At 43.2% G+C, this 19,652-nt stretch overlaps 1 protein-coding gene and 1 long non-coding RNA gene across 2 annotated transcripts in view; one reads left to right on the top strand and one right to left on the bottom strand.

The window, feature by feature from the left end:
* LOC146980391 (uncharacterized) overlaps positions 1 to 19,652 on the bottom strand; it is a 301,847-nt gene that overhangs the window by 28,712 nt on the left and 253,483 nt on the right. The gene's annotated exons all lie outside the window — the stretch shown is intronic.
* The window catches only part of gfra3 (GDNF family receptor alpha 3), a 97,947-nt gene that overhangs the window by 24,577 nt on the left and 53,718 nt on the right, over positions 1 to 19,652 (top strand). The window contains exon 2 of the mRNA XM_085788890.1: positions 18,916 to 19,218. Coding sequence (XP_085645016.1) covers positions 18,916 to 19,218 — 303 coding nt within the window. The remainder of the gene's footprint in view (positions 1 to 18,915; positions 19,219 to 19,652) is intronic.

Below are 19,652 nucleotides of genomic sequence, written 5' to 3'. Positions count from 1 at the left end.
ATAACGTGAGTCACAACAAGCGCACCGGACCGTTCAGAGTTGCTGAAGAGTTTCTCTGATGACTTTAGGTGGAGGCAGGCTAACACTACCTATACACTTCCAGTGTTTGAGCTAAGCTAATTAGCCAGTATATTTCACAGTAAACAGTGGACACTAATGATGTCTTTTTCCCAGGAGTCTGTTCATTTGACTGTTGTTGCCCACACTTTCATTCTGATTGACCTCAGACACTTCCTCATCTAACCAAAGCAGAATAAATGTTCACCCAGACAAACAAAACCTGTTTCTCCACCATAGCCAGCTTCTGTGTCAAATACAAGAAGAAGATCCAAATAGAGAGGAGGATAAGGGCTTACAACAGCCCCCAGTAAACAGTATACCCAGGTGAGTCAGAGACTGCACCTGTAATAAGAAGAGAAGAACCGTGGATTACCTGCAGTTATGCTTTCCACTCTGAACTAATCCAGCAGTCTGCACATTAAATCCAGCCCTGTGGCTCATGGTGTAAAATACACTATAAAGGCTGGGAGTAGGTTTTTATGCTAATTATACGGCTTCAGAATGAATGTAGTAATTATTTATGATGGTGAAGTGTATTATTATTAGAAATAACTGTTTTATAGGTGAAGTTGCCTCAAATGATACGTCACAGTTGAATCAAAGTTCATGTTGTCTGTTCATCCACAGTGACAGACCTAAAAAAAAGATGACACTTTACTGCTATCAGGTGTGTTTGTTGCATGTGTGTTCTACGTGTTAACCTCGTACTGTTTCCTTGAGTGTAATTATGTAAAGTAGCAAATAGCTGATGAACTGTTTGTTTAGTGTAAACTGGAGCTTTCAATTTGTTCTTTGTTCTTCGTCTTGACACTCAGGACTCGCATTGAGTCCACCTCAAGTACGCACGGACGTCTGCGGAGTCAAGTATGCCCGTGTATGTAGGGGCCTTTACTGTCAGTGTGTGTGTGCATGCACTAGGGCTGTCAATCTTCCCCCCAAATCAGGTTCGAATTTCTAACCCATCTTATGTTAAATATTCGAATAATATTCGAATTTTTAATGTGTGTTTTTTTTTTTTTTAACTCATTATGGGGGGGCGGGCAGCAATGGCGGTGGCGACAACGACACAGCAGAACGCACCTGCATAGGAGCTGTCCATGGTTACTTAACCAAAAGTCTCAAAGGGCGTATTCACACCAGGAAAGTCCGATAGTTCACTTGCTTTGGTGCGGACTAAATTTTTTTTTACTTGGTGCGGTTTGTATTCACATTGCATTTTTTCACAAGCGGATCAACTTTGTAAACAAAAGCACGTGTGTCCCACAGTCGCTCAGTCATTGGATAAAAATTATCAGCGTACTCGACCAGGGTTTTTTCTGCATTATAAATTTTGAGGCAGCCGCCTGTCTGCGTTTGTACGGAGAGATCAGCTGATCCGCTGCTGTTTACTTTCTCTCCGAGCGTCTCCGCCTGCAGATCTGTTCAGATGAGGGAATACCTACGCTGCTCGCGTCAGGAGCAAGTTGATAACCAGCTTCGTAATCTACCGTGTTAACTCGGACCGGGGCTTGAGGTTTTGTTAAGCTGGAACATGAACACAAAGCCTGGCGATGTTGAGCCTCCTTCGCAGTACAGGCTGGAGGAGTCGGTGTTTTGTTTTTTTCCCCCGGCCTTTATTTTGAAAGGACAGCTGGAGAGAGACGGGTAGGCTACGTGGAGATAAAGTGAGGGGGGACTGACACGCAGTCCATTATTATCTGAAGCTTTCAGGCAACATTATCACCCCTAAAAATACTATAGCCTATATGTTGGTGAGAAATGAACGAGGAGGAGGGGGAAAAAAGACGTGTAAACGGCTTATGATTTGTACCCGTTTACATGTGTAGACGTTGACACCTAGTCTGGTGCGCTAAAAAAAAAAAGAAAAAAAGGACGGCACAGCAAAAAACAAACAAAAAAACATAATCATTCTCTCAGGATGCCGCGTTGCCGATCGTCATTTAAGCCTAGTCACATTTATTTCTATTAACGGTTATTAATCGGATAACGACTTTCTGTTAGGCTATCAGTTTAAAAAAAAAAAAAAAAAAAAGATCCGTAACGGCTGTGGGTGCGTCCTCTCCAGCATCTGATAAATGTTTTCCACTGACCAGATATAAAGGAGGCAGCGTGTCTATCTGTGCTCCATGTTGACCCACGACTCAGTGTTGATCATTTCCACATTTTCTGACAACAACGGAAGCCTGTTGAATTCAAAAAGGCGCTTGGATTTTGCATTTGGTTCGGGAAAGGTTCGGTTTGCATTCACACTGTACGCGAACCGCACCAGGGTTCGTTTGGGACTCTGGTGCGGATCAAACAAGTGAACCGAGTCCCAGCTGCAGAGGTGGTCTCGGTCCACTTGTTTGATCCGCACCAGAGTCCGCTGGTTTGTATTCACACCTCCCCAAAAAGTCCGCACCAGAGGAAAAGTCCGTTTTAAGCGGACCAAACGAGCCTGGTGTGAATACGCCCTAAGTGTTAAACAAAGACTATGGAAAAATACATAACTTATCTAGACGTGAACCATATGTTGCGGTAAAAAAAAAAAAGAAGGATCGTTGATTCGGTGGAAACACGGCTTCACAGGCGGGGGCGGCGCCCCCCCCGCCTCGCGGGGGCTGCGGGGTTAGGGCACAGAGTAGTGGTGCAACAGATCACAGCTGATCAGTGATCAGCACACAAGTGGTCCGCGGATCTATCAATCATCTAACTAAATTCAGGCCTAAAGTTTTGTTTACAATATTAAAGGGATAGTTCAACATTTTGGCAAATTGGCCCATTGCCATAATCCCTATAGTCATAGCAGTAGGTTCGTTACCTTTAATTGTCGGTGCAAGCTATTTTTAGAACGGCGGAGCAGAGCCGTGAGCTGCTCAGAGCTACACTACGGAGGCTCATTATGGGATTTCTTGGTTTCCCTCATCAAACTCATCAAATACACAATCCAACAACTCCACAACGCTCTGGTGGACAAGTTGTGAGCTGCACATTCACCACGCTATGAGATAATAACACAACGTTACCACACAGAGTTGTTTTAGAGGGAAATTCATGCAAAACCACTGATGTGCGTTGCCTTCAGGGACAGTTTTTCAGTAAGCAGACTGCACCAGAGCGTTGTGGAGTTGTTGGATTGTATATTTGATGAGTTTGATGAGGGAAACCAAGAAATCCCATTAGACTCCGTGGCATAGCTCTGAGCAGCTCACGGCTCTGCTCCGCCGTTCTAAAAACAGCTTGCACCGACAATTAAAGGTAACGAACCTACTGCTATGACTATAGGGATTATGACAATGGACCAATTTGCCAAAATGTTGAACTATCCCTTTAATATTGTAAACAAAACTTTAGGCCTGAATTTAGAGAGAGATGGGTGCGGTGGTCGAGCACTCACTGTGATGTTGGTATCAGAACAGTCTTGTCTATCTATATATTACAATTTGTAACGATTCAACAACGAGGTTGATAGTCTAATCAGTCTAATCACCCCCGGTGAAAATGTTACTTTTGAAGATCTAAACACTGTGCTGTCCAGCTCTGATGGTAATGACAGTATGATCATTCTCCCTCCACACCACAGATCCGCCACAGACACAGAAAAATGGCTGCCTTCCAACTGTGCCACTCGAGCAGTATACAGGAGTACCATCATCACTAAATGTCTGGCGCTCTGGACCAAAGCGAGCAGATCAACAATAACAATATAGCATCAGAAATTGTGGAAAAAATTAGCAAGAGAAAGCTGCTGGTTCCCACGACGACAAGATGCAACTCTTTTTATGAGGCTTTGTGCAGAGTTATAGATATCCCCCCATCACTGACCTGCACAACTTATGCACCCAACTACTGACAGGGAGTACCAGTTTATTAAAGGTGTACTGCGTGATTCTCAAACCACTGGCCGTGGCTCTGGATGTTCTTCAAGGGGTTTATGGAACTATCCTGCCAACACTGGAGCCTGAAATTCATTTTCCAAAAGTGGAGGGAATTCATCCCCTCAGGGCTTCACATTAGAGGGGATTTTACTCTGTTTAGTATTCTCTGAACTTTATACACTGCTGTTCTTGTCTTTAGTGGCTCCCTCTTCTTTCTATGTCTCCCTGCCCTATTCCTTACAGAGAATACCATATGCTATATTTGATGCTTCAAATATACAGTAAATGATGCTGCAGCTACACAGCAGTTCAAAGTTTTATTTATCACATACTGAGGTGAAATACTCAGTAAGCAAACTCAGGGTTACAGGCTTTTCCCCTAGCTTGACAGTTCTACTTTCAGATATTGCCCCCCTCTATTACATATGAAAGGAGGCTGAACTCCACAGGACATGTCTGTTCTAATGATACAGTGATGATGTAGCTAGTTAGTGGTTCTATGATACACATTCTACATCTTGGAGGCGATGTCTTTCCACATACGGGCTTCCTTCTCCTTTCAAACGGGGTTTTGTGCAAGACACTACGGGTGAATTCCAGTTCCCCCCTTAGCCCTAACCCTTCGTTTTGCGCGTTCACGTGAAGTGGTGGTGTCCCGATTCTGGTTCAGACCAGGGTTAGGGTGAAGTGGTCTGGCTATCTCGCCCTCGAAACAGAGATTTTTCAGGGGCACACTACGGACCGAGGGCTATGGCAAGTTTCCCAGAATGCATCTTGCGGCAACCGGCAGCTGTTTTATTTCTCACTGTAGCGCTGTTATTACGTCATTTTGTTAAGTTTTAATATTTTTCATGTGAGAAAGTAGCTGTTTAGATCCCAATGTGCAGTCGGTTTATCCAAATGAGGCTGTTTAGACGTTTGCTCCGATGTTTTTGGGAGAAGTGAAGCTCCACGGTGGAGCCTCCACCTGTGGAGCAGATCAACGGCTCGTCACAGAGACACCACCCGTCCGGAGAGCTGGTCAGCCGGCCAACCTCCATCGTCATCCCGGGGGAAAAGACCATCGCTAATTAACTTACCCGCAGGTTTTTAAAGGTTTACCGCCGCGTAGTTACATTCTTTTTAGGAGATAAATGCTGGTCTCATTCATGAAATGTAACAATTGTCGCGTTAATTTGTTTGAATTAAAAGTGAAGCTTCATGTGTGTGTTGGACACATGAACAGCACTGCCTGGGGGCTCTGTAGCCTACGTACAGAAATCACCACATTTACATCAATAAATAAATGTTTTACAATTAACCGATCAGTCTTCATTAAATTTTATTTTATTTTATTAAGTTATAGAGGATTTGTGGCAAAAGCTCGTCACGTCTGCTTATGTGAAAGCCAGCAGAGACGACTGATGACGTATGTGATTGTTGAAGTGGTGTCCCAATTCATAGGGGTTGACTTTCAACCCTACTCCTTGTAGCTCCGTTTCAAGGGCAAGGGTTAAGGGCTAGGGGTAGGGGTAGGGATGAAAAATAGAATTGGAATTAGGCCTACATCTGAACGGCCCCTATACTATGCACGCTGTAAATATGAAGGTGGTGGCCAAAATCACCTTATGGCCCAGACGCACTGTCCACGGAACTGAAGCGCAGCGCCCTGGAGCGGAGGCAGTTTCTGATCGGCGCCCATGTTACCCTGTCTGACTTGGCCGCACATCTCGGGTTGTGAGTGCGTCCGGGCTGTTAGATAGACAGGAGCACCAATCAGATGACCCAGTGAGCAGTGGATGTGGCGCTGCACAGCTGCAGCCGCGTGTGTTTTGTAACATTGGCAAGTATTTCTGTGCTTCAATACACCACAGTGCCCCTGTGGAGAGGCTTCTCAGTCTGGAGTCTCGTTCTTACTCCCAAGAGAAATCCACTGTCTGACAGACGTTAGGAAAATCTCCTTCTCCTACGATTTAATCAGTAGTAAATGTAAGTGGACAGTGGTAAAGTGAATTTAGGCCTGTGGCTTGAATAGTATTTTCATAGTTCACACAATAGGCTATTTGTCATTTGCCTGTGTGACAGTAAGCGGTTTTATTTGTTTGTATTATTATTTTCATTATTATTATTGTATTATTCGGCCTATAATTATTAGTTTACATAGAGACAGTGGTTAAAAATTCTGTTAGATCGTTGACTGGTCGTTAATTTCTAAATGGATGTGAATCTGCTCCCTGTTTACCTTCTACCTGCCTACTTTAGTACTTATAACCGCAGTGAAAAAAATTCACGTGTTATAGGCCTAATCTTGTTTGGTACTCATGTATACCCACTTGATCATATGCTTTGTGATCAAACATAAAATGTTAAATAAAATGCTATTAAAGGGATAGTTCAACATTTTGGTAATTTGGCCCATTGCCATAATCCCTATTATATAGTCATAGCAGTAGGCTCGTTACCTTTAACTCACTGAGTGCCAACCACGTAATTTCTCGTTTTTCGTTCCCATGCATTGAGTGCCAAAAATGAGATTTTACGTTTTTTTGCTCTTTTTTTTTAATTATGAAACTAGACACTTTAACACACCTTTATGTGTAAATTTGGGGACTCTACGACGAACAGAAGTGAAATAGATGATCAAAAACTCATGACGGCTCATGATCTGGAAGTTTTTATCATAACTCAGCTTTATTTTATTTTTTTACATTGTCGTTTCCATGATCAAAATAAATATATCAATCAATCAATCAATCAATCAATGAATAGAACAACAATTGTTGTATATATTTATCTTACACGAGCCCTTTGATCCAGAAATGCGGGCGCTAACCCTGGGCGGAGGGATACGTGAGTTGGTTAGGTCCAAACAAAAACTGCGTTTTTCCTGCACTTTGAAGGGCTGGAAAAAATTATATTTGTATGTACTTTTTTTTCCAGGTAAAACCTCTTTTAGGCCGTGAAAATAGGCCGTTTCTTTGGGTCTGTTCACAACACTGTATGTAAATCTCTGGGCAGGGCTATTATGGGCTGGCGTTGCTAACGGGAGGAGTGCAGAGAGTCTTCTACTGCAATTAAAGCAGATATCAGTGGAATGTTTTTGTTAATATAAGTCCTAAATAGTCCTATTTTCCGTCAGCAATCACTTACATGAAGTATTTCAGCCTAAACACGAGTCTCTCCGTCACTCTGCTCTGCTGTAACCCGAGGAGAAAATTTTCCTTGTGGGATACAAGTGTTATCCAATGAGGGGAGAGAACGGCATGAAGGGCTGTGTGTGCAGCCAAGGGATGCGCGTGAATGTGGTGACGTAGCACGAGGACCAATTGATGCCTGACAAGGGCGGGGGCTGCTAACTCATGGTGCGTTCAAGGAAACTCGTACTTTGTGATTTTCCTTCCTGTGAAGTCATACCAGTTCGATCTGGTACGAGTTCACGGGTCGGAAGTTACGAGTGGCCGTTATAGGGAACTTTCACAGACAACAGGACGGTAAAAACACGAGCTACGGGTTACCTGGAACGCTACCAAGTCGTAGTTGTGACTTGAAGCTGTAACTTACGGTTTCAAAAGCCTGCCTTGAACACAGCATTAGCCGAAACGGCTGTGCCGATGATATCTGCTTTAAAGTACTTAGGGGCTATTTGGAGATCATACAACCACACTTTAAAAAAAATGCTACTATCCCTTTAATACATCACACGATCAGTAGATTTTGCCAATGTTCCTGAAACACTTTATGCAGATTAACATCGGCACTATCTGTACTGGGAGCTGCTGCACTCCTCTAGTCTCCACATTTGTAAAAGAGTGAAACAAGAAGACATTAGAGTGGAAGAGTAGGGCTCAAAGCAGCAGGATGTGACCCCACGGGGAGCGGCATGCAGACATCAGAGCAGCCGGTTCATCTAGAAATGTCTGTAGATCAGCAGAGACAAGAGGTGTGTGGTGGTGAGTCTGTCTGGTCAGGGAGGTGATGAGCTGAGCTGAGCTGAGCGCTGTAGACCGAATCTCCTTGTATACTTGCCAACAATGAGTACCCGGAAATGTTGAGTACCCCAAAGTTTTATGTTAGAAATAGATAGTACGGGTCCCCAGTATTCAGAAACTGCCGGCCCACTGGCGGGTAAAATCTGGTCACTTCCGGTTTAGACAGCCATTTTGAATTTTGAAAATGTCAGAAATGGATTCAGCATCATCAATAACCCCTAAAACCACTCCAATATTGCCCAGATCAGCCAAGTCAATTTTGCTGAAATATTGCCCATATAGGCAATTATGCTAATTTATGCTAATTATGTCTGTTATGCTAATTGCCCAATATATATAAGTTAGCATCCGGCAGTTTCTGAATACTGGGGACCCACACTATATATTTCTAACATAAAACTTTGGGGTACTCAACATTTCCGGGTTCACAATGGGGCCCTATGGGCTGGCAAGTAGACTATTGTTGTTTACATTCTACTTCCGGGTAGAAAACCAGCTGTAATTTGAATGAGATCAATAGTAACGAACGAGAGTTTAGCTATATATCATATTTGTCACACCCTATCACCGTTTAGACAAATCTGAAATGATTGAAGAAACATTACTATTTCTGTGTGTGTGTTTTGTGTTGCTATGTGTTGTATTTATTCAGTTTGGGGGAATCACAGTGTCTAGAAAGCATCAGTGGCTCAGCTGACAGGGACAGCTAACGGTAGCTAAGCTAACAGCGGTAGCTAAGCTAACATCAGGACGTCAGCTGTTAAAACCCTCCCGTTGTGGGACACGACATGAAACTACTCCAGTTAGCTCAGTCATGTTGGAACTCAGATATCCGCTGGAGAAAATATTTTTTCATGGAGCGTTTATTGAGTCACTGAGTTATTAAAGTTAAACAGGTAGCTAACCGTTAGCCTGGCTAATCTATGATAACCATGACTAATTACAAAAATGTGCACACATAAATAGTAATGTTTGTCCAATCATTGGTTTTATAAACTTTACAAACATCAGATTAGTCTAAAAGGTGATATAGCCTAGTAACATGAAAAATTAGCGGGGTGAGACTATGGAACAAGTTCACTATGGAGTTGAAGCAGCGTCCAAGCATGAAACAGTTTAAAATGAGGTAGGCTACAAAGAGTATATTTTTCAGAGGTACAGGGACGAGGTAAATGTTGGCACCAAGTGTAATGAAGTTGCTGTGCATATTTATTTTAAACTGGTCATTATCTTGTGGTGTTGTTTGTTGTTGTTTTTTTTGTTTGTTTTGTTGTTGTTTTTTCTTTTTTTTCCTTTTGCATGTATGTGCGCGTGTGTTTGTGTATGTATTTGTATGTGGACATGTGTATGTATGTATGTATGTTTGTATGTTTGTATAATTAGTATGTATGTATAATTAGTGTGTATGAGTAAATTATAGGCTAAAGCCTGCCACACACATAAAGATTTTATAAATCTCAACCGATTTATTATCTGTGAGAGACCCCACACATGAAGATAAAAAATCTGTGATTGAACAGTTTTGATCGTATTGTGTGTGGTGTCCTGCGATATTCCAAACACAACACACCACACACATTAAGATTTTTCAGAATCTTGACCCTCTGGTCAGAAAACAATCCGGCATCAGCAGCGATACCAGGGGTGTCGTTGTAGCTACTCTTTCGGGTCTATTTCCGGAATGGACAATAAGAGAGACGTAATTTTTTTTTTAATGAAAGCGGGACACTTCAGCCTTTACAACGATCCCATCTGTGTGTGTCTGTGTGTCTGTGGCTCCGGACGCCGAGCAGTCAAGCGGCTGTCCAATAGGGAGCCGTGTGCTGTCACATGACGGGCTGTGAGCGGCGGTCACATGATCGTTTAAACATGGCTGCTGTATTGCCGGCTGTGGCCGGCTACGAGCGCTACCGTCTTTGCTATCGGCTATCAGGAAATCTCCTGTGTATGCGTGAATGTGTGTGTGAACCTCATGTAATGCCAGGGCTGCACCGTGGCTCTCTGTAAGGTTGCCGGTCCTGTGCGGAGAAGTGGCTTGTTGCCGCGAGCAGCATGCAGAGCTCGGCAAGCAGGCACTTCTCCGCACAACACCGGCTCTCCACACACAAGATGACTTTTGATTGAAACGGCCACCGAAGTCGGCCCCGATAATCGTAAATATTGAACATGTTTAATACTTACGATTATCGGCGCCGAACGTTTTCCGAGCCGATTGTCGGGGGAATTTTGACTCTTAACACACCACACACTACAAGAGAATCTTATAAGATAATCTTAAGAGCTTAAGATAATCGGGCGGTGTCTGTCCGTGGTCGGAAGGGGGAAAATCGGGGCAAAATCAGCCCGATTATCTTTATGTGTGTGGCAGGCATTAGTAAACGTAAATTAAATTAAAACGTAAAGTAAATTATAAATAAATTATATTCATGATTTTGTAACATAAGATATGTTTAGACAAGGATCTTAGCTAGTCATATATAAGGAGAGGGGGTGGGAGTTTATAAGTTTTACTTCTTCTCACTCCTTTTCGAATATGTATTCTATATTTCATGTTTAAATGTTTTGTCTTATTCTCTTTTTTTATTACTTTATTTTCATATTCGAAATAAACACTTAAATCAATCAATCAATCAATCAATCAATCAGATAGTGAAACTCTCGTCCGTCACTATTGTTCTCATGCTGGTTTTCTACCCGGAAGTAGTTGTAAACAACAAGGCGATTCGTCCTGTAACTCTCAGGTGTTTGGCCTGTGCTGCTGCTGCTCCACAAAAGGCTGTTTGTTCAACCCAACAATGTTTTATGTATGTGCTTAGTCTTTCATCAGCACACTCAGTATTCAATTTACATACTGTCTACTGATCCACTGCTGAATGTTAAGCTGTTTATGCCATCTCAGCCACTTTACTCTGACTCGGAGATGTGTGCGTGTTTGTGTGTGTGTGTGTGTGTGTGTGTATGTGTGTGTCTCAGACAGATTGCCCACTCCCCTCCTGGTTGTGCAGTATTGTGTTGTGGTAATAATGATGGGTTCTGTGCCTCCCAGTCTCCCTCCCAGCAGGACACACATATAAAAGGGTCCTTCTCAGGGCAGCTTTCTCTCTCTGTGTGTGTGTGTGTGTGTGTGTGTGTGTGTGTGTGTGTGTGTGTTTCTGTGTGCGCGCCCGCTCTTTGTGTGGTTCTAAGAACATCATTTTCAGCGCTGCATTTTGATTGTGCCTCATACTGTGTGCGTGTCCAACCCATCAAGGTTCACACAGGCAGGCGCCTTCACTGTGCCTGTGCCTCTATCTCTCTCACCTGCCTGCTTGCTCTCTCTCTCCCACCTCACCCCTTTTTTTTTTCCATCTATCTTTCTTTCTGTTCCATTATTTTTCTCCTCCTCCCTATGTGACATTTCTGCTGTCCTCACACAACTCTTCCCTTCTTCCGCTTGTGCATATCAGTTATTTGGAGTTCACCAGTGAGCCGTTCTTCCTGTCTGCTGCTGCTCCACATCCAAACAGCCTCAAAGACTACGTACAGGTCGGGGTTAGTCGGTCAGCTCCGTCGGTAGAGCAGGTGCCCCGTAAATGCAGCAGTAAATTATGTTTTGATAACAGTTAAACGTTATTTCCGTACGAGGACCGCAATTTCACAACATACAACAATCACAGCTTAAAGCAGAAGTAAGTGATATATTTGTGTTAATCTAAGTCTTAAATAGTTATATCTTCCGACAGCAATCACTTCTATAGAGTGTTTGGTCTGAAACACGGGTCTGTCAGTCACTCTGCTCTGCTCTGAGCCCAGGAGAAAACTTTCCTTGTATCCTACAACCTTTATCCAATGAGGAGAGAGAACGGCATAAAGGGGCAGTCCTCTCTGTGTGTGCAGCCAAGGGATGCGCCTGAATGTGGTGACGTAGGGACGAGGACCAATAGATCCATGACGAGGGCGGGGGCTGCTAACTCCATCTGCTGACAAGACGTTATGGTGCGTTCAAGGCAACTCGTAACTCCTGTTTTTCCGACCTGTGAAGTGGTACCAGTTCGATCTGGTACGAGTTCACGGGTCAGAAGTTACGAGTGGCCGTTATAGTGACTTTCACAGGTAAAACAGGTCGGAGAAACACGAGTGGGTTGCCTGGAACGCTACAAAGTCGTAAGTCGTGACTTGAAGCTGTAATTTACGGTTTCAAAAGCCTGCCTGGAACGCAGCATTAGCCAAAACCACCGGATCGCTTACTTCTGCTTTAATATAAACGTATTTCATATAGGCTACTGCAATAATACACAAAAATATGCATTAAAACCTCAACAAATAAGTTAAAATGTCTAAATTCTAACCGTTTAAGACGAGGGCCGCCATGTTTTGATGTTGTCGTGACGTCAAGTCGGAAAGTCGGAGCTCTGATATGATACCCGAGTTTCCGACCTGTAATTTCAGAGTCGTCTTGAACGCAGTCATAGTCATCGCTGCAGCCGCATCCAGTATCGAATCCCGACTCGGGCGACCCTTTGCTGCATGTCATTCCCCATCTCTCTGCCTCCCCATTTCCCCTCTCTCTTCACTATCACTTAGAGGCAAAAAGCCCAGAAACTCTACTGATGATGATGGAGTCTTGGCTCCACAGTGTTGTCTGCTTTAGGTTGGTTGGATTCTGCACTCTGCTGTGGTTCCTGGTGTTAAAGAGAAACTGAGATTTGTAGCTACGTAGCTGTGCTACATTTTTACTAGTCCTGTCAAATGATTGAAATTTTGAATCACGTTTAAAGCTTCAGTAAGCGATCCGGTGGTTTTGTCTAACTTCTTGTCAGCCGATGGAGTTAGCAGTCCCCGCCCTCGTCCCTACGTCACCACATTCAGGCGCATCCCTTGGCTGCACACACAGAGAGGACTGCCCCTTTATGCCGTTCTCTCTCCTCATTGGATAAAGGTTGTAGGATACAAGGAAAGTTTTCTCCTGGGCTCAGAGCAGAGCAGAGTGACTGACAGACCCGTGTTTCAGACCAAACACTCTATAGAAGTGATTGCTGTCGGAAGATACAACTATTTAAGACTTAGATTAACACAAACATTCACCTTACTTCTGCTTTAATCTCAGAATTTCCTGAGCTAATAGTGATTAACCGCATTTTTTTTCTTTTTTGCTCGAAATAACAGCAATATGAATGGAAAGCATATAAGCAACATCCAGACAACAAGTGGTACTTCAAAAATGAGTGAAGTGAAGCTGTCGGAGTGAGAGCAGCAGCGTTTGGTGACAACAAGTTCTCTAGTGTAGGAACATGAAGCGGAAAAACATGTGACCCGATCCATCAAAATGAGTCACAGTGACCCAAATTTCAAAGTTGAGATTTTGGTATCAATGGAAAGATTAGAAAATAAGCTTTAAAATGATACCCTAGTCAAAGTCATAGCTACATTTGATGGTTTTCTAGATGTGGCCATTTGAATTACGATCTCCTACGATCTCCTACTCTCTTATTCTGTTCTAAAACCTGAAAAAATTGCAGTTAAAGTTTTTGCCAGTGACTCTGGCATCTGTTCCTGTACCACGTGATTACACACAACCTATACGGCCCCTTGTTGTCATAGAGGCAGCATTCAATGACCGTCGGAAAGCAGAGAATCTCACAATTCAGATGCTTTTTACAGCTCGTCTCTATCATAAACGGTTCAGAAGTTGTCATGTTTTGTTGACATTTTATAAAACATGTGCAAGCGTTGTGTCGATGCTACGTTCTGTTAGCATCGATGCTACGCTCTGTTAGCGTCGATGCTACTCGGTTTAGCATCTGTTTCTGTACCCGTCCCTGCTCGCCATAGAGGCAACATTCAATGACCGTCGGAAAGCGGAGAATCCTGCGATTCAGATGCAGTTTACAGCTCGTCTCTATCATGAACGGTTCAGAAGATATTTCATGTTTTGCACCGAAGCAACACTCATTTTCAGAGGGTTTAAGTTGCAAGTCGACTTTAATCATCATTTACGTGCCTTTTCTCAATTATCTGGACTGTGAAACTTTGGGAGATTGTTTTTGAATGTCATTGCTATGAAATTAGGGTAAAAAATTTTTTTTTATTTTCTATGGGTTTTCCACGTTATCAGCTGATTATCTAAAAATAAAACGTTGCGACTTCCGACTCATTTTGATAGAACGGGTCACATATGCAGGTTTTCTGTAACATTATAAGACGGTGCACTGCCCCCAGGTGCAGGGTAGATGCCATGCATGATTTTCTTTAGGCAGATTTGACCACCTCTCAGTGCCTTCTAGTGGGATGCTGCGGCCAGCATGCTTCAGCTTCTGCAAGAAGTAGAGGTGTGCTTTACCTTCGTTACGTTGCCGGTCCAGTTGTGGTCATTGGAAACGTGCATCCCCAGGTACTTGAAGCAGGTCACCATGGCAGCTGCTCCACTGCTGTAGTATAGGGAGGAGGGGTTGTAGCCACTCCACCTGAAGTCGTTGATGGAGAGAATGTTTGCTTTGCACTAGTCCTCTAGTTTCCCCCACTTGCTGTCTGAACTCGTCTTTGTAGGAGATTAATCTCACCAAAGCTGTGCCATCTGCAAATGTCACAGTGTGACTGACTGCACTGATGTTTGGCTGAACAGTCGCTGGTGAGAAGAGAGCAGACAGCAGAGGACACATCCCTGGGGGGGGAGGATGAATCCAGGATTTTGACATTGCAAATTTGTACCGGACTTTTTGACAAAGACAGAGGGATGGGTTAAAGGGATAGTAGCATTTTTTTTAAAGTGGGGTTGTGTGATCTACAAATAGCCCCTAAGTACTTTAATTGCAGTAGAAGACTCTCTGCACTCCTCCCGTCAGCAACGCCAGCCCATAATAGCCCTGCCCAGAGATTTACAACATACAGTGTTGTGAACAGACCCAAAGAAACGGCCTATTTTCGCGGCCTAAAAGAGGTTTTATGTGAAAAATAATACACAGTTCCATTGTTCACTATAATATAATTTTTTCCAGCCCTTCAAAGTGCAGGAAAAACACAGTTTTTATTTGGTCCTAACCAACTCACGAATCCCTCCGCCCAGGGTTAGCGCCCGCCGATCAGCAGTTGGTTAGGTCCAAATAAAAACTGTGTTTTTCCTGCACTTTGAAGGGCTGGAAAAAATTATATTATAGTGAACAATGGAACTGTGTATTTTTTTTCAGGTAAAACCTCTTTTAGGCCGTGAAAATAGGCCGTTTCTTTGGGTCTGTTCACAACACTGTATGTTGTAAATCTCTGGGCAGGGCTATTATGGGCTGGCGTTGCTAACGGGAGGAGTGCAGAGAGTCTTCTACTGCAATTAAAGTACTTAGGGGCTATTTGTAGATCATACAACCACACTTTAAAAAAAATGCTACTATCCCTTTAAGTCTAAGCAGCAGCAGTTTGATGCTACTTTGTGCTGCTTACACAGTTGTAGATATTGTTGTAAAGTGGCCACAATCGCCATATCATCCACAGCTGTACAGTAGGGAGAATGGTGTGAGGCAGCTCTCTGAAAGGCAAACAAACAACAGCTGGAGCAGGTATAGACCTGGGAGGTATATGTCAGATGATTTTTGGTTTGTTTGTTTTAATTTTTTTCCACAAGTTCCACAAGAGTGATATTAAATCTGCATATTTTTATTGTAGAAATGAATCCATCTGGGTTGACACAAACCATCATTCATCATCATCATTTCATTATTATTATTATTATTATTATTATTATTATTACTGCAGAGTGTTGTTTATGTGGAGTTGCACTTTAAGCTTCTAGGGGTTTTTCCCCTCAGTAAAAGTCAACAATAAAAGTCAAGTTAACAACCTGAAACACTGATTAAGTCAGGTGTTGCTTAGACAGCTGCAATGGGGGTTAAGAGCTGCAGCTTTAATGACGCCAAACTAATGGATGTGGTTGTCTTAGTTTTGTACATTGTTATCTTTTGTTTGTAGTAGCCTTTAAAGGGAGGAAGATCAGTCAGTCAAATCATTCAGTGAGAGGTTTTTGTTGTCGGTGAAGCAGAGTGAATCAGCTGTAACGAGACACTGCGGTTGGAGGGGGGGGGCTGCAGGTGGACCGTTTCACCATCAATCATTAACCTCAGGCTGACAAATAAAGTCAACACTGGAAAACAAACACTCCAGTTCCTCTTATGGCCACTAGAGTGTGGTTTACAGCCTGCTACTAATCTGTTTTGGTCTCTACAGCTAATTTCATTCTCCATGACAACTGTAAAGACTGTGAATTTTATATACTAACCTTTTGTATACCTGACATTTTGTTAAAGGGATAGTAGCATTTTTTAAAAAAAGTGGGGTTGTATGATCTCCAAATAGCCCCTAAGTACTTTAATTGCAGTAGAAGACTCTCTGCACTCCTCCCGTTAGCAACGCCAGCCCATAATAGCCCTGCCCAGAGATTTACAACATACAGTGTTGTGAACAGACCCAAAGAAACGGCCTATTTTCACGGCCTAAAAGAGGTTTTACCTGAAAAAAAATACACACACAACCAACTGCTGATCGGCGGGCGCTAACCCTGGGCGGAGGGATACGTGAGTTGGTTAGGTCCAAATAAAAACTGTGTTTTTCCTGCACTTTGAAGGGCTGGAAAAAATTATATTATAGTGAACAATGGAACTGTGTTTTATTTTTTTCAGGTAAAACCTCTTTTAGGCCGTGAAAATAGGCCGTTTCTTTGGGTCTGTTCACAACACTGTATGAATGAATGAATGAATGAATTTATATTTATTAACGTGTCGTGCACCAATTAAGGCGCCCAGCCTATAAGGGCTTACAAGACACATCGTCATCACATCCAGACACCAAACAAAATAATCAGAGCACAGACAAAAACAAACAAAAACAAAAACAGAAACCACATGGAGTTCACATAAATAATTCACCTCTTCTTTTTGACCAGGCACTTTTTATGAAAGTAGCTCTAGTAAAGACTTATTTTCTGAAAAACCATTCCAACTTTACCTCATCATCATCAACCCAAAACAACTCCGGTTTCACATTTTGCATTTTCTGAAACAAAAACTGCCTGGCTTCGTCATATAACGGACAATGAAACACAAAATGCAGTTCATCCTCAATTACATTTAAATTACATAATGTGCATAGTCTTTCATCCTCAGATACTGAGTTAAACCGACCAACTTCTACTGCCAGAGGGAGAATCCTGCCCTGCACATAAAGATCTCTTGGATCTATCCAATTGCAAAGTCACATCGGGTTCTGAACAATATACATTTTTCAATTGGCAACAGGTTCTGAGCTTTGGTTTAAACCAGATATCATAAGCCCATTTTTCTTTATACTCAAGAAATAACTTATGTTTCACAAACTTAACATTACAGTGAAAATATGTTGTTGATCAGCCTCGCTAAAAATAGCTTTCATGTCACGATACCAAGGTTGTAAATCTCTGGGCAGGGCTATTATGGGCTGGCGTTGCTAACGGGAGGAGTGCAGAGAGTCTTCTACTGCAATTAAAGTACTTAGGGGCTATTTGTAGATCATACAACCACACTTTAAAAAAAATGCTACTATCCCTTTAAAGCTTAACGTTATAGTGTGTCTGTTTGAGTGACAGCTGTTATGCACTTAGATTTCATATCCACATTCCTCTTGTCTTTGCCCATGTGTGGATTAACTGGAAGTTAGAGGCGCCAAGCCAGGTCACGTACATTTACACACATACAGTTTGTGCTCACCACACAGGTGAACGGGTGGAATCAATTCTCTGTTAGAAATGATCCATTGTAACTTAAAGGGGTAGTTCAACATTTTGGCAAATTGGCCCATTGCCATAATCCCTATAGTCATAGCAGTAGGTTCATTACCTTTAATTGTCGGTGCAAGCTATTTTTTAGAACGGCGGAGCAGAGCCGTGAGCTGCTCAGAGCTACGCTACGGAGGCTCATTATGGGATTTCTTGGTTTCCCTCATCATCAAACTCATCAAATACACAATCCAACAACTCCACAACGCTCTGGTGGACAAGTTGTGAGCTGCACATTCACCACGCTATGAGATAATAACACAACGTTACCAACGTTTTACTCGGCCTTTATCAATTCATGTCAAACGTTTTGTGATGACGCGAGCAAACAGCTCGTTCGGGAAACGGGATAAGAGCCGGCATGTTTTCTTCCCACATCCCAGTAATGATCCTTATAACGCGGATCAAGTACAGTCGTGATGAAGTGCAGAGGATCATCATAGGCACATTTTTTTTAATGCGCTATTTACGCTGTCACTCGGTAGTTTGGGAAAACAGAGAAGCTGCTTCTCTCCAGACGTGACCACACAGACAGGTGTGTGTGTGTGTGTGTCTGTGTGAGTTACTACGGTTACCGCGGCGCTCCCGTCCCCCGGATATTTCTGCAGCTGGATTGACACGATCCGGTCTGAGACATGAAACTCATAGACTGAGTCGTCCTGCTGCGTCCTGCTGCGGTCTGCACGTCACACCGACGACCGTGCATTTGTAGGAGGAAGTTGTAGTTGCTGTTGTTGTGGTTGTGCTCGGAAGATAATTTTAAAAAATAAATTATTAATATTCGAATATCATATTTTAATATTCGAATTTCATTTTTATCACTATAATTCGAATATACATTCGAATTTCAAATATTCATTGACAGTCCTAATGCACGTTGCCTTCAGGGACAGTTTTTCGGCAAGCAGTCTCTGTATTTACCTCTAAAACAACTCTGTCTCGTAACACTGAGGCGTAGCTCTGAGCAGCTCGCCGTTCTAAAAACAGCTTGCACCGACAAATAAAAGGTAACAAACCTACTGCTGCTATGACTATTGGGATTATGGCCAATTTGCCAAAATGTTGAATTTATCCCTTTAAGGACACACAGTGCTACTGACACTATCATCGGTGTGAGGCTGCAACTCATATTCACCTCTACATCTTTTCTGGTTGTTATGTCATGATGGCTCGGCCTTCAAAATCTGATCTCTGACCTGTTCCTTCTCTAACATGCCTCTTCTTCTCCTCTCTTCCTCCCTGTCTCTTTGTCTCGTAGATGTGTTGCCATCCTCGGCCCCCATCCCCCCCTTCCCCTTTCCCTCCTTCCCCACCGACTGTGTGGAAGCGCATCGGGGTTGTGCGGCGGATTCCCAGTGCGAGGCGCTGTACCACGGCCTAGAGCTGTGTGCGGCCGACGCGGCGGTGACCCCCCTGGGGGAGCAGGTGGCGGCCGAGTGTCTGGAGAGGCAGGACGCTCTGCTGGCCAAACACCCGGCTCTGTTGGCCTGCAAGTGCCAGCGTGGCTTCAGGAAGGAAGAGCAGTGTCTGCGTATCTACTGGAGGGTCCGCCTGCTCCCAGGTCAGTCCATGGTAGGGTGCTGGGGGGGATTTCTATCACAATGTATTCCATTTTCAAAAAAGAATTATGACAAATATGACGGACTTCAAACTCCTACTTTGAACACATTTTGTTATAGTGAAGTGATTATTGAAGGGATAGTTCACCCAAAATTGAAATTTCTTGAAACTCATTATCTCCTCCCCCTCATGTGGACTAAGGGCTGGGAGAAGTTTCAGAGTCCTCCGTGGCTTCTCTGAGTTACAGGGGGTCTCGGCGTAGCAGTGCATGTCCATATGACGGTTGCAAATGGATACCAACTGTCTTCGTAACAAAAAGACACACCAAAAAACATCCAAATACCTCCATGCTGCTCGTATGTAATGTCCGTCTTGTATTGAAGCCCCGAAATGCAAAATTAGTCTATATTTCAAGCTTGTTTGTAGCGGAAGCTC

Source organism: Trachurus japonicus, chromosome 10, assembly GCF_045865225.1.
Source record: "Trachurus japonicus isolate A0001 chromosome 10, Traja_1.0".
NCBI classification, from domain to species: Eukaryota; Metazoa; Chordata; class Actinopteri; order Carangiformes; family Carangidae; genus Trachurus; species Trachurus japonicus.
Note: the sequence above shows the minus strand (reverse complement) of the source record. Positions and strands in the feature narration are given on the sequence as shown.